At 43.0% G+C, this 13166-nt stretch overlaps 1 protein-coding gene and 1 long non-coding RNA gene across 3 annotated transcripts in view; one reads left to right on the top strand and one right to left on the bottom strand.

The window, feature by feature from the left end:
- Positions 1–42: 42 nt before the first annotated feature.
- LOC121012088 (uncharacterized) overlaps positions 43–13166 on the bottom strand; it is a 33662-nt gene continuing 20538 nt past the window's right edge. Inside the window, exon 3 of one of the 2 annotated variants that reach the window (XR_005781938.1) lies at positions 43–91. This is a non-coding gene — a long non-coding RNA (uncharacterized LOC121012088). Of the gene's footprint in view, positions 96–13166 lie in introns of both variants that reach the window. The other variant, XR_005781939.1, reaches the window with a different exon arrangement.
- LOC121012087 (ubiquitin-like protein FUBI) lies at positions 8060–8548 on the top strand. Its single transcript, XM_040446868.1, is given in 1 exon segment — positions 8060–8548. A coding segment is annotated over 1 exon segment (435 nt). The 5' UTR covers positions 8060–8088; the 3' UTR covers positions 8524–8548.

Raw genomic sequence — 13166 nt, 5'->3', positions numbered from 1 at the left:
TGGCTCTGTACTGACAGCTTGGAGCCTGCTTTGGATTCTGTGTCTTCCTCTCTCTCTGCCCCTCCCCTGCTCACGCACTGTCTGTCTCTCTCTCTCTAAAAAAGTAAATAAACATTAAAAATTAAAAAAAAAAAAAGCCTCCCAGCTTCCAGAAAGAGAAAATAAGCAGCTTACAAAGAAAACCAATGAGGCAGGCATTGGACTTCTTTCCTGCCACACTGAAAGCAAACGATAATCTGCAGGGTTTTGAGAGAAAATGAAAGATTAATAATAGTACCTGGAGGACCTCCCCCCCCCTCTGTAAACCACCCCCCATGTTTGGGGGAGGGGCAGATGGAGAATAAAAGCATTTTTTTGGAAATTTTTAATGTATTTATTATTTCATAATATCTTTTTGCTTTTATTTTCTTTAATTTTCTTTTTTAAAATTTACATCCAAATTAGGTAGCATATAGTGTAACAATGATTTCAGGAGTAGATTCCTTAGTGCCCCTGACCCATTTGGCCCATCCCCCCTCCCACAACCCCTCCAGTAACCCTCAGTTTGTTCTCCATATTTAAGAGTCTCTTCTGTTTTGTCCCCCTCCCTGTTTTTATATTATTTTTGTTTCCCTTCCCTTATGTTCATCTGGTTTGTCTCTTAAAGTCCTCATATGAGTGAAGTCATATGATTTTTGTCTTTCTCTGACTAATTTCACTTAGCCTAATACCCTCCAGTTCCATCCACGTAGCTGCAAATGGCAAGATTTCATTCTTTTTGATTGCCGAGTAATACTCCATTGTATATATGCACCACATCCTCTTTATCGATTCATCCATCGATGGACATTTGGGCTCTTTCCATACTTTGGCTATTGTCGATAGTGCTGCTATAAACATGGGGGTGCATGTGTCCCTTCAAAACAGCACACCTGTATCCCGTGGATAAATGCCTAGTCGTGCAATTGCTGGGTCGTAGGGTAGTTCTATTTTTAGTTTTTTGAGGAACCTCCATACTGCTTTCCAGAGTGGCTGCACCACCCTGCCTTCCCACCAGCGGTGCCAATCGGGTCCTCTTTCTCGAAATCCTCACCAACATCCGTTGTTGCCTGAGTTGCAATGTTATAGAATAAAAGCATTTAAATCTCTACAGGGGTTGGGAGCATGGGGATTTAAAAGTGTTATAAGTGGGTCATCTTAAAAGTACTATAAGTGGGAAATAGATGGTATTTTTTCATATAATGGAAGATTATATAATTGTGATTATGTATTTTACTCTAAATGTGAAAAGGGGAAGGTAGCTGCTGTTGGAATGGAAAAGTATCGAACACTAAAATCTAAGAGAAAAAAAGATAACCAATGGCCATGTTACCAAGCCAGCAAACACATGAAAAAGGAGAGAAATAACATAGAAAAATAAATAGTAAGGCTGAATTAAAACAGCAGGAATAAAGTATATTCATTTCTACACTAATCTCACCTGGGTTCCTGGGCATAAATGCCAGTGCAGACCCTGTGTGATGGGTTTTTTAAAATGCTTGCATATTCCCCCTTTCCGTGGCATGTTGTTATCTGTCATGGTTTTACAGGGTCCTTCTGAGGATCCAGTCTTTGCTTCAGTCCATGTGTTTGGGATCCCAACACTGGCTCAGGTCTGGAGACTGAGTGAGGGACGGTGGCTTTTTAAAGGGGTGATTAACTACCTGGTCAGGAGAGTTAAGTTGTGAAAGATGTATCTCAGTGGAGAAGAGACACAGGGTGATACATTTCTATGTACACTATGTTTAGGAAAAGACTAGAACAGTCCACGTTTAGTGGACTGTGGGCCATTCTTACCTCTCACTGGTGGTATTGCAAGCCTTTTAATCTTTGCATTTTTCTATGTTTTCCACCAATTTTCCAAGTTTAGTTTTACTTGTTTTGAGGCAGGGGAGGGGCAGAGAGAGAGAGAGAGAGAGAGAGAGAATCCCAAGCTGGTTCTGTGCTGTCAGCACGGAGCCCAACGCGGGGCTTGAACCCACAAACCGTGAGATCCTGACCTGAGCGGAAACCAAGAACTGGCCGCCTACCCGACTGAGCCACCCGGGCGCCCCACATTTTTGTGCTGTAGCAGATGTACTTTGCCACACCAGTGATGATACGGGTGTAGGTGAGTTTTCTCTCCTCTGGAGGGAGGTTCCAGAAAATCACCTCCTTGTAGTGAGAGCAGTAGTCAACTGGCTGCTCTCTGAGGGTGTGGCTCTCAGGGATCACGTGAGGCTTCCCAGGAAAGACTCCTTTTGAATTAGACAAGGTGGCTTCTCCCAGAGGAGTGGCAAGGGGGTCCCATAGCCTGGGCAGAGAGACTTTAATCAGTCCCTTTGTTGCCAAGTTAAAGGCACACCTGTCATACAGGCCAGTAGCACTCTCCTAGGTATTTACTCAAGAGCCACGAAAACCCATGACCTACACAAAGACTTGGACGTGAATACGCACACCTTTATTCACGACAGCCTTGAACTGGACACAAACCAAACATCCACGAACAAGTGAGCGAATGAACAAATTGTGATACAGCATCGCAATGGAACAGTACTCAGCAGTAAAAAGAAATGGACTATGAATATACTCGGGGCGCCTGGGTGGCTCAGGCAGTTAAATGTCCGACTTCGGCTCAGGTCATGATCTCATGGTTCATGAGTCTGAACCGGCGTTGGGCTCTGTGCTGACCATGCAGAGCCTGTTTCGGATTCTGTGTCTCCCCCCCTCTCTCTGCCCCCTCCCCACTCACACTCTGTCTGTCTGTCTCTCTCTCTCTCTCTCCCTCAAAAGTAAAGAAAACATTAAAAAAATTAAAAAATATATGCCCAACAACACGGAGGAATGTCAAAATAATTACGCTGAGTGAAAGAAGCAAAAAAAGAGTGTGCAACACAAAGCAGATCGATGGTTGTTTCGGGATGGACTGGACCTGAAGGGGGGGAGTAGGGTGGTACAGGAGAAACTTTCGGGAATGATTATAATGGATTATAATGGAATTTAAATTTTCCCTGGAGGAGTGCCTTCTGAACAATAACAAGATCTTTAGTTAGGAGCTCTTGATGTTGGACAGGATTGTGGCCTACCCCAAGTAGGCCCTAACTTCAATTTTTTAAAAAAGTGTAATCAGAGACAGAGAGAGAGCGAGCAAGCAGGGAGGGGCAGAGGGAGAGAGAGAGAGAGAGGGAGAGGGAGAGAGAAAGGGAGAGAGGGAGAATTCCAAGCAGGTTTTGGGCTGCCAGTGCTGAGCCAGACATAGGGCTTGAACCCATGAACCATGAGATCATGACCTGAGCTGAAATCAAGAGTCGTATGCTCAACCAACAGCCACCCAGGCGCCCCTGGATTGTCCTACCTTCAGATGTGGGCCAATGATGGGGCGTTCTCTTGAGTCATCTTTCCTTATTGCAATGTTTCTCAACCTTTATTTTTTAAGTTACAGCTCCCCTCCGCCCCGAAAAGCCCTTTTAGATATTTTTTCCCCTAATTGTCCCCTTCCCCATGAAATTTTAATACCATAGATATACTGTAGATCTGTTTATGTACTATGGTCCTTTGAAGGCCACAAGCCATTACAATATCTGAGATTTTGGGTTGGACCCAAGAACCAATTTTCACCCCCTTGGGGGCAATACTGTTCCCGTGGAGTATGCATGCCTATTCCTGTATGAAAATAATTAAAGTAAGCAAGGAAAAGGAGGTATAATTACAATTATCGATTTGATTCTTTGAAAGAAACATAGTGACACACATAGCTGTGAAAAATGTCTCCCCAGCACTGTGCATTAATGTGGGTTTATGAAAATGGGTGCCTGAAATGCCAAGGTGGGATTTGCAAGGCAGACAAGCTTTGAGGAAGTTATGGTCTTTCGTGTGCGATTAGAGCCCTCTGCTGGCCATTCCGGGAACATCCTCCCAGTAAATTAAATGGAGCCCATTCATTCACCTGCTATTTTTTCAGTATCCGTAAGATGTCGTTGATGAGCTCCAGGCTTGGGTTCGAGGTTTAGTGAGGTTTAATGAGTCATAATCACTCAGTGGTAAGGAGCAAAACTAGAATTAAAAGTCAGGTTTGCCTGAATCTAAAGCCCATACTCTCCTCCTTTGGAAGTCGAGGTTCATTTCTTCATCTATAGATGTCTAATTGGTCAAAAGTCTCTTCCTTCATTGCTTTTGCACGTTTATAAAAAATCAATTGGGGATATTTGTATGGGTCTGTTTCTGGGTTCTCCATTTTGTTCCATTGATCTACGCATCTATCTGTTCACTGATATCACACAGTCTTGATTATCCTAGCTTTATCATAAATTGTCAGTAGGCAGCCTTCCATTTTATTATTCTTTTTCAAAATTGTTTTAGCTCTTCTCATTCCTTTCTCTTTCCATATAAACTTTAGAATAATCTTGCCCATATCTACAAAAAAACTATTAGGATTTTTTTTAATTAAAAAAATGTTTATTTATTTTTGAGAGAGAGACACACACACCAAGCAAAAGCAGGGGAGAGACAGAGAGACAGGGAGACACAGAATCCGCTCCAGGCTCTGAGCTGTCAGCCCAGAACCTGACACAGGGGCTTGAACTCATGAACTGAGAGATTATGACCTGAGCTGGAGGTGGTCGCTTAACTGACTGGGCCACCCAGGCACCCCTCCTGTTAGGATTTTAATAGCAACGGCATTAAACATATGTATCAGTATGGGGAGAATTGACATCTTTACTGTGGTTGAGTTTTCCAATCCATGAACAAGGTATGTTTATCCATTTTTTTATTTAGATCATCTTGGATTAGCCGTTTGTACTTTTCAGCATGCAAGTTCCACACGTTCTGTTAGATTTACACCTAACCATATATTTTTGGGGGGAGCAATTTAAAATGGTATTGTATTTTAAATTTTGGTGGCCATGTGTTCATTGTTGGAGTATTGAATTTCATATGTTTACCTTATATCCTGTGACCTTACTGAACTCACTAGTCCTAGGAGGGTTTCTTTTCCTTTCCTTTTCTTTTCTGGAAGATTCCTTGGGTCTTCTACTTAGACAATCATGTCATCTGCAAGTAAGGACAGTTTTAATTCCTTCTTTTCTGATCTGTTTTTAAATTTCCTTTTGTTGCCTTATTAGACAGGCTAGAACTTCCAGCACTGTGTTGAATAAGGGTGGTGAGAGCAGATATCCTTGCCTTGTTCCTGATCTTGGGAGGGAAGCATCCAGTCTTTCACTATTAAGTCTCAACACTGGCTGTGGGTTTTATTAGATGCTCTTTTTTTTTTTTTTTTAATTTTTTTTTTTTAACGTTTATTTATTTTTGGGACAGAGAGAGACAGAGCATGAACGGGGGAGGGGCAGAGAGAGAGGGAGACACAGAATCGGAAACAGGCTCCAGGCTCTGAGCCATCAGCCCAGAGCCTGACGCGGGGCTCGAACTCACGGACCGCGAGATCGTGACCTGGCTGAAGTCGGACGCTTAACCGACTGCGCCACCCAGGCGCCCCAGATGCTCTTTACCAAGCTACCAACTATTCTTATTTTTCTGAGAGTTTTTGTCATGAATTTAAAATACTTTTTGTCAAATAATTTTCCTTCATTGGTCAATACAATGTGATTTTTCTTTCTTAGTTTATTAAGATAATGGATTACACTGATTGATTTTGAATATTAAACCAGCCTTGCATCCTTGCAATAAACCCCATGGTATATAATTCTTTCATATATTCACATGTCTTTTCATATAATTAATGAATAATTCTATTTACTATTATTTTGTTAAGGACTAGTGTGCTTATAGCCAAAGGAATATTGGTCTGTAATTTTTTTGTATTGTATATATTTTTATTTTTTGGTTTTGGCATCAGTGAATATTAGCTTCACAAACTAAACTGGGAAGTGTTTTCTTTTCTTTGGTTTTCTGGAATTAAGTGTATAGAATTGGTGTCAGTTCTTCCTTAAACACATGGTAGGATTCTCTGGTGAAATCATTTGGGCCTGGAGATTTCCTTTTGGGGAATTTTTATATTTCATTTCATTTCATTTCATTTCATTATTTCACTTCATTTTTATTTTTTTTTAAATTTTTTTAATGTTTATTTATTTTTGAGACAGAGAGAGACAAAGCATGAACAGGGGAGGGGCAGAGAGAGAGGGAGACACAGAATCGGAAGCAGGCTCCAGGCTCTGAGCCATCAGCCCAGAGCCCGACGCGGGGCTCGAACTCACGGACCGTGAGATCGTGACCTGAGCTGAAGTAGGACGCTTAACCGACTGAGCCACCCAGGTGCCCCTCACTTCATTTTTAGAGAAAGAGTGAGTTTGAGCTGGGGAGAGGCAGAGGGAGAGGAGAGAATCCTAAGCAGACTCCACACTTAAGTGCACACCTCGACACTGGGCTCCATTCTACAACCCTCTGAGCCAAAATCAAGAGTCAGAAGCTCAAACAACTGAGCCACCCAGGCACCCCCTTTTGGGGAGGTTTTATATTACAAATTCAATCTCTTTAATTCTATTTCATATTGCGTGAGTTGTAGTGGTTTGTAGGTTTTTTCTTTTCTTTTTTTTCAGAGTGGGTTAAGTTGTCACATTTATGGGTATAAAGCTGTTCATTGATTGCTCTATTAGTTTGATGTCTGTAGGGTCTGTCATGATATCACATTTCATTACTGATACTGGTAACTTGTGTCTTCTCTCTTTTTCTGTATCAATCTTTCTACAGACATCAATTTTATCCATTTTTAAAGAACCAACTCTTACCTTTGTTGCTTTTTTTTCCTATTATTTTTCTGTTTTCAGTGTCATTGGTATCTTCTATGATTTCTTTCCTTGCTTGCTTTGGGTTTATTTTGTTCTTCTTTTTCCAGATTCTTGGATTGTGATCTTAGATTATGTCTCTCTTTTATTTATTTATTTATTTTATGTTTTATTTGTTTAAGTAATCTCTGCACCCAACATGGGGCTCCAACTCACAACTCCCGAGATCAAGAGTTGCTTGCTCTTCCGACTGAGCTAGCCAGGCCCCCCTATGTTTCTCTTTTAAAATGTTTTTAGTACATCCCAAATATTTTGGTGTATCATATTTTCATTTTCATTTAGTTCAATGTACTTCTATTAATTCTCTTGAGACTTCCTCTTTGATTTGTGGATTATTTAGAAGTGTGCTGCTTAGTTACCAAGTGTTAGGAGATGTTCATGTTATTTTTTTTCTACTGATTTGATTCTACTGTGGTCAGAGAAAACAGCCTATATGATTTTAAAAATTTGAGGTTTATATTATGGTCCGCTGTCAAGTAGACCCTGTTGTTTGACAGTGTTAATTAAATTCTGTATCTTTAAAAAATTTTTTTAAATGTTTATTTATTTTTGAGAGAGACAGAGACAGAATGTGAGTGGGTTGGGGCAGAGAGAGAGAGAGACACAGAATCCGAAGCAGGCTCCCGGCTCTGAGCTGTCAGCACAGAGCCCCACACGGGGCTCACACTCACGAGCTGCAAGATCATGACCTCAGCCGAAGTTGGATGCTCAACCGACTGAGCTGCCCAGGTGCCCCAAATTCTATATCTTTTTAAGAAATGTTTATTTTGAGAAGGAGAGAGAGCGCATGAGTGGGGAGGGGTAAAGAGAGAGGGAGAGAGAGAATCCCAAGCAGACTCTACACTGTCAACACAGAGCCCTACATGGGGCTCAAACCCACGAATCGTGAGATCATGACCTGAGCCAAAATTAAGAGCGGGACACTCAACCGACTGAGCCAGCCAGGCACCCCTGAATTATATATCTTTGATAATTTTCTGTCTCTTTCTATCAATTATTAAGACGGGGTGTTGACGTCTCCAACTATTAATTGTGGATTTGTTTCTTTCTCCTTTTAGTTCCATCCATTTCTGCTTTACATATTTGGCAGATCTGGTTATTGTTGTTTTGGTACATACACATTAGGATTGCTGTGTTTACTTTTATTATCATGTAATGTCTCTTTGTGTCTCTGGCAACTTTTTTCTTAGATGTTTAACTTTATTTGATATTAATGTAACCACTCTTGGCTCTTTCTCGACTCTGTCTTCTCGGTTGCAGCTCCAGTGGCCACAGTTTAGGTGCTGACATGCAGCTCTTTGTCTGTTCCCAGGAGATACACACCCTCGAGGTGACTGGTGAGGAGACTGTTGCCCAGACCAAGGCTCATGTAGTCCCTCTGGAGGGCATCGCTCCAGAAGATCAAGTTGTGCTCCTGGCAGGCACACCCCTAGAGAATGAGGCTACCCTAGGTCAGTTTGGAGTGGAGGCTCTGAACACCCTGGAAGTAGCCAGCTCCATGCTTGGAGGTAAAATCCATCATTCCCTGGCCCGTGCTGGGAAAGTAAGAGGGCAGACTCCCAAGGTGGCCAAACAGGAGAAAAAGAAGGCAGGCTGAGCCAAGAGGCAGAGGTAGTACAACCATTACTTTGCCAATGTTGTGCCCACCTTTGGCAAGAAGAAGGGCACCATGCCAACTCTTAAGTTCGTTGTAATCTTGGCTTTCCCCAATAAAACCACTTAGTCCAGTCAAAAAAAAAAAATATATATATATATATATAGCCACTTTTTTTCAATGCATGTTTGTATGGTATATCTTTTCCCATCCTTTTACTTTTATTTTTTCAACTTTTTTTTTTTTTTTTTTTTAATTTTTGGGACAGAGAGAGACAGAGCATGAACGGGGGAGGGGCAGAGAGAGAGGGAGACACAGAATCGGAAACAGCCTCCAGGCTCTGAGCCATCAGCCCAGAGCCTGACGCGGGGCTCGAACTCCCGGATCGCGAGATCGTGACCTGGCTGAAGTCGGACGCTTAACCGACTGCGCCACCCAGGCGCCCCTCATCCTTTTACTTTTAACTAGCCTATATAATTTTATTTCAGATGAGTTTCCTGTAGACGGTATATAGTGGGGGCATGTTTTTTAATTTGCACGGTCAACCTTTTAGTTGAGGTGTTTAGACCACTTATATTTAATGTAATAATTGACAAGTTAGAGCTTAAGTCTGCCATTTGGTTTTTTGTTTATTTCTATTATCACTGTTCTTCATTTTTCTCTATTTTCTTCTTCCTGTCTTCTTGTGTTACTGGGAACTTTTCAGAATTCTATTTTTATCTATCTATAGTGTTTTTGAGTTAGAGAGTGAGCAAGGGTGGAATGGGCTAGGTTTGCATTTGTTTCTTCTCTTGAGCAGGGTGCTGGGTAGGAGCCCAGGACATGAATCAAAGAGCACAAGAAGATTCTGGAAACTGTGCTTTTGCAAATGTGGCCTAGCCAACATACAGGCTGGTACTCTAAGAAGTAATTTCCTTGAGAGGTGCCTGGGTGGCTCAGTTGGTTAAGTGTCCAGCTGCAGCTCAGGTCATGATCTCGCAGTTCATGAGTTCGAGCCCCATGTCAGGCTCTGTGCTGACGGCTCAGAGCCTGGAGCCTGCTTCAGATTCTGTGTCTCTCTCTCTGCCACTCCCCTGCCTATGCTCTGTCTCTCTCTCTCTCTCTCTCTCTCTCAAAAATAAACATTGAAAAAAAAAGTTTCTTGAGAGCATCAAGGAAGAGAATGAATATTATGCGCTGATCTGAAAAAAGCGACAATAGTGCAAATTCACATTAAAAAAAGGCAATAATATTGGAGCCAGAGAGACCTGGGTTCAACTCCAGGGTCTTGGCTTCCCTATAATACCAGTAATTTTAAGTGACATTTATAACGCTTGTTTTCCTCGTCTCTAAAATAGTCTTGGAAAGAGAACTTACTTCATAAGCCTGTTTTATTTTATTTATCTTAAAATAATTTTTAATGTTGATTTTTGAGCGACACAGAGAGAGTGAAAGTGGGGCAGGGGCAGAGATGGGGAGACACAGAATGTGAAGCAGGCTCCAGGCTCTGAGCTGTCAGCACAGAGCCCAACGCAGGGCTTGGATTCACAGACTGCGAGATCATAACGTGGGCTGAAGTCAGATGCTCAACCGACTGAGCCACCCAGGCGCCCCCCACCCCCACCCGTAAGCCTGTTTTAAAGATTAAACGCAAAACGGCGTATACATACTGGCTTCATTGCTTGTTGCATAACAAAATCCTATTAAAAGCCATTACCACCACCACCACCACCACCACCACCACTCACTACGGGCACTTTGCTAGGTTCTTTTAATTAAGCAGCTCCACGAACTCTACAGCTGGTGTTGCCGTTCTTATTTTGACAAATAAATTGATGCGCAGAGAAGTGAAGTAAGTCCTCCAGTCTAGTGGAGGTTCTGGGATCAAATCCTAGAACACCTTTACTTCAAATTTCACGTTTTCCCAATACACCACGCTGCTTAAAACCCAGACTTGGACTTCGATCATCTTTGAATTCTTCAGAGCACTCAGCCCAATAAAAATGCCCTCAAGTGACTCCAGGAAACACACGTTGAATTAAAATTGACTCCTGGGGCGCCTGGGTGGCGCAGTCGGTTAAGCGCCCGACTTCAGCCAGGTCACGATCTCGCGGTCCGGGAGTTCGAGCCCCGCGTCAGGCTCTGGGCTGATGGCTCGGAGCCTGGAGCCTATTTCCGATTCTGTGTCTCCCTCTCTCTCTGCCCCTCCCCCGTTCATGCTCTGTCTCTCTCTGTCCCAAAAATAAATAAACGTTGAAAAAAAAATTTTTTTTTTAAATTGACTCCTGCCTTCTAGTCCTTGAATTTCTTGATGTTTCTTCAGAGTTTGAGGCCAAATTGAATGTCTGAGGCTTCAGGATGGCTCCTGGACTCTCTAGACTGCTAGTTCTCTTAGTGGCCCTGCTTTGAGTTTACCAGAAGCCAGGTTTGGGATTCCAGGGGGCAGCAGGTGCCATCAGAGATAGATACCGGTCCCTGGGGTGGAGGTTCCATTTGAAGTGAATTTGTGCTTGGGGCCCGGATGCTGACTCCCTGTAAATACACCAGCTCTTGTGTGTTAGGAGGAGGCTCAAGGAATAATTCTAGTAAGGGGACCCACACTGAAATGAGACTTCTTACCAAGACTCTGGGAAGAGGCGGGAGGGCCTCAGACAGGAAGCCAGGTCAGATATAATTCTTGGTCTTCCTATTCTGAGCATGCAAAATTTGCAGTGTTACCCCCTGCAGAGACTGTCAGGACTGAGTGACAATGGAAGGCTTGGGGCAACTTCCAGAGAGGTGAACTGAGGGGCGCTTGGGTGGCTCAGTCGTTTAAGCCTCCGACTCTTGATTTCAGCACAGGTCATGATCTCGCAGTTTGTGAGTTCAAGCCCCACATCAGGCTCTGCACTGACAGTGCAGAGTCTGCTTGGGATTTGCTGCCTCCCTCTCTCTCTGCCCCTCCTGTGTGTGCTCTCACTCTCTCTCTCTCTCAAAAATAAATAAATAAACATTAAAAAAAAAAAAAAAGGAGGTGAACTGAACTGGGGGACTGGCAGGAAAAGATTTTACCAGAAAAAGACTCTTACTGGGTGTCTGCAAGGGTGCGATCTAGGTAGGAGGGCATCATTGGGCTCAGCTGAGGACATGCGCATTCCATACTTTCTTTATTCTCCACTCGTTCTTTCCAGATCATCACCTGTGGCCTCTAAGGATGTGCGGATTGCTCTGTACATTGACATGCAAAGTTCAGAATGACAATACTGGAAGCACATAATAGCTCTCATGGCCTGTTTGTATCCCTCCAAAATTCATATATTGAAATTCTAACTGCCCAGCTGTGATGGTGTTAGGAGGTGGAGGCTTCGAGAAGTGCTTAGGTCATGAGGTCGAGCTCTTTTAATGGGATTACTGCCCTTATAAGAGACCCTACAGAGCTCTCTCACCCCTCCCACCATGTGAAGCGACAGTGCACCAGGAAGTGAGCCCTCAGCAGACCCTGCCATGGTCTCAGACTTCCCAGCCACCAGCACTAGGAGAAATAAATTTCTGTTCTTTATTAGACCCTCAGTCTGTGGGATTATTATAGCAGCCCAAACAGACGAAGACAATAAAGTTGTCTCAATCTGCTCTTTGTTTTAAAGATTAATAAAATTGGGCTGGAGGCCATGCCAAGATTAGAAGTCAAGGTGCCCACCCCCAGGGCCCTGTCCGTCATTCCAAATGAAGTCAAAACACGCATCTCAAAAAGTTTCTTACTAGAAAGGACAACCAAGGGAGCGCCATCAGTCCAAAAGACACACGTTTGAAAGCCCATTCCCTTCTCTGCTCTTTCCAGACCTTCCTGTGGATCCTCACGTTAAGGAGGGTTAAAAACATTAGTTTAAAAAACAAAACACGGGGTGCCTGGGTGGCGCAGTCGGTTAAGCGTCCGACTTCAGCCAGGTCACGATCTCGCGGTCCGTGAGTTTGAGCCCCGCGTCGGGCTCTGGGCTGATGGCTCAGAGCCTGGAGCCTGTTTCCGATTCTGTGTCTCCCTCTCTCTTTGCCCCTCGCCTGTTCATGCTCTGTCTCTCTCTGTCCCAAAAATAAATAAACGTTGAAAAAAATTTTTTTTTAAAAACAAAACATTAGTTTACGACAGAAAAGCAGCATAACCTGGATATATATACATATTAATGACCACTTCCCTATGAGATCATTTTTGATGAGACGCTGAAGAACTTAAAGGTTAAGAGCATATTTGGATCGGGGCGCCTGAGTGGCTCAGTTGGTTAAATGTCCGACTTCGGCTTAGGTCACGATCTCACGGTTCATGAGTTTGAGGCTGTATTGGGATCCACGCTGACAGTGCAGAGCCTGTTTGAGATTCTCTGTCTCTCTCTCTCTCTCTCTCTGTCTCTACCCCTTCCCTGTTCTCTCTCTCAAAATAAATAAACATTTTTTTTTTAAAAGAAAAAGTCATGGGGCGCCTGGGTGGCTCAGTCAGTTAAGCAGCCGACTTCGGCTCAGGTCATGATCTCGTGGTCCGTGAGTTCGAGCCCCGCGTCGGGCTCTGTGCTGGCAGCTCAGAGCCTGGAGCCTGTTTCAGATTCTGTGTCTCCCTCTCTCTCTCTGACCCTCCCCCATTCATGCTCTGTCTCTCTCTGTCTCAAAAATAAATAAATGTTGAAAAAAAAATTTAAAAAAAATAAATAAAAGAAAAAGTCATTATGGAAATTTTGGATATAGAAAAATAGATGAATGAAAAATATCTTAACTATGATCCTTATGCCAAAACACCACTTTTGTTAACATTCTTTTTTTTTTTTTTT

The sequence above is a fragment of the Herpailurus yagouaroundi genome, unplaced genomic scaffold (genome assembly GCF_014898765.1).
Source record: "Herpailurus yagouaroundi ecotype Mexico unplaced genomic scaffold, PumYag 196, whole genome shotgun sequence".
Lineage (NCBI taxonomy): Eukaryota > Metazoa > Chordata > Mammalia > Carnivora > Felidae > Herpailurus > Herpailurus yagouaroundi.
The sequence above is the reverse complement of the archived record's forward strand: the minus strand, read 5'-3'. Positions and strand labels throughout refer to the sequence as shown.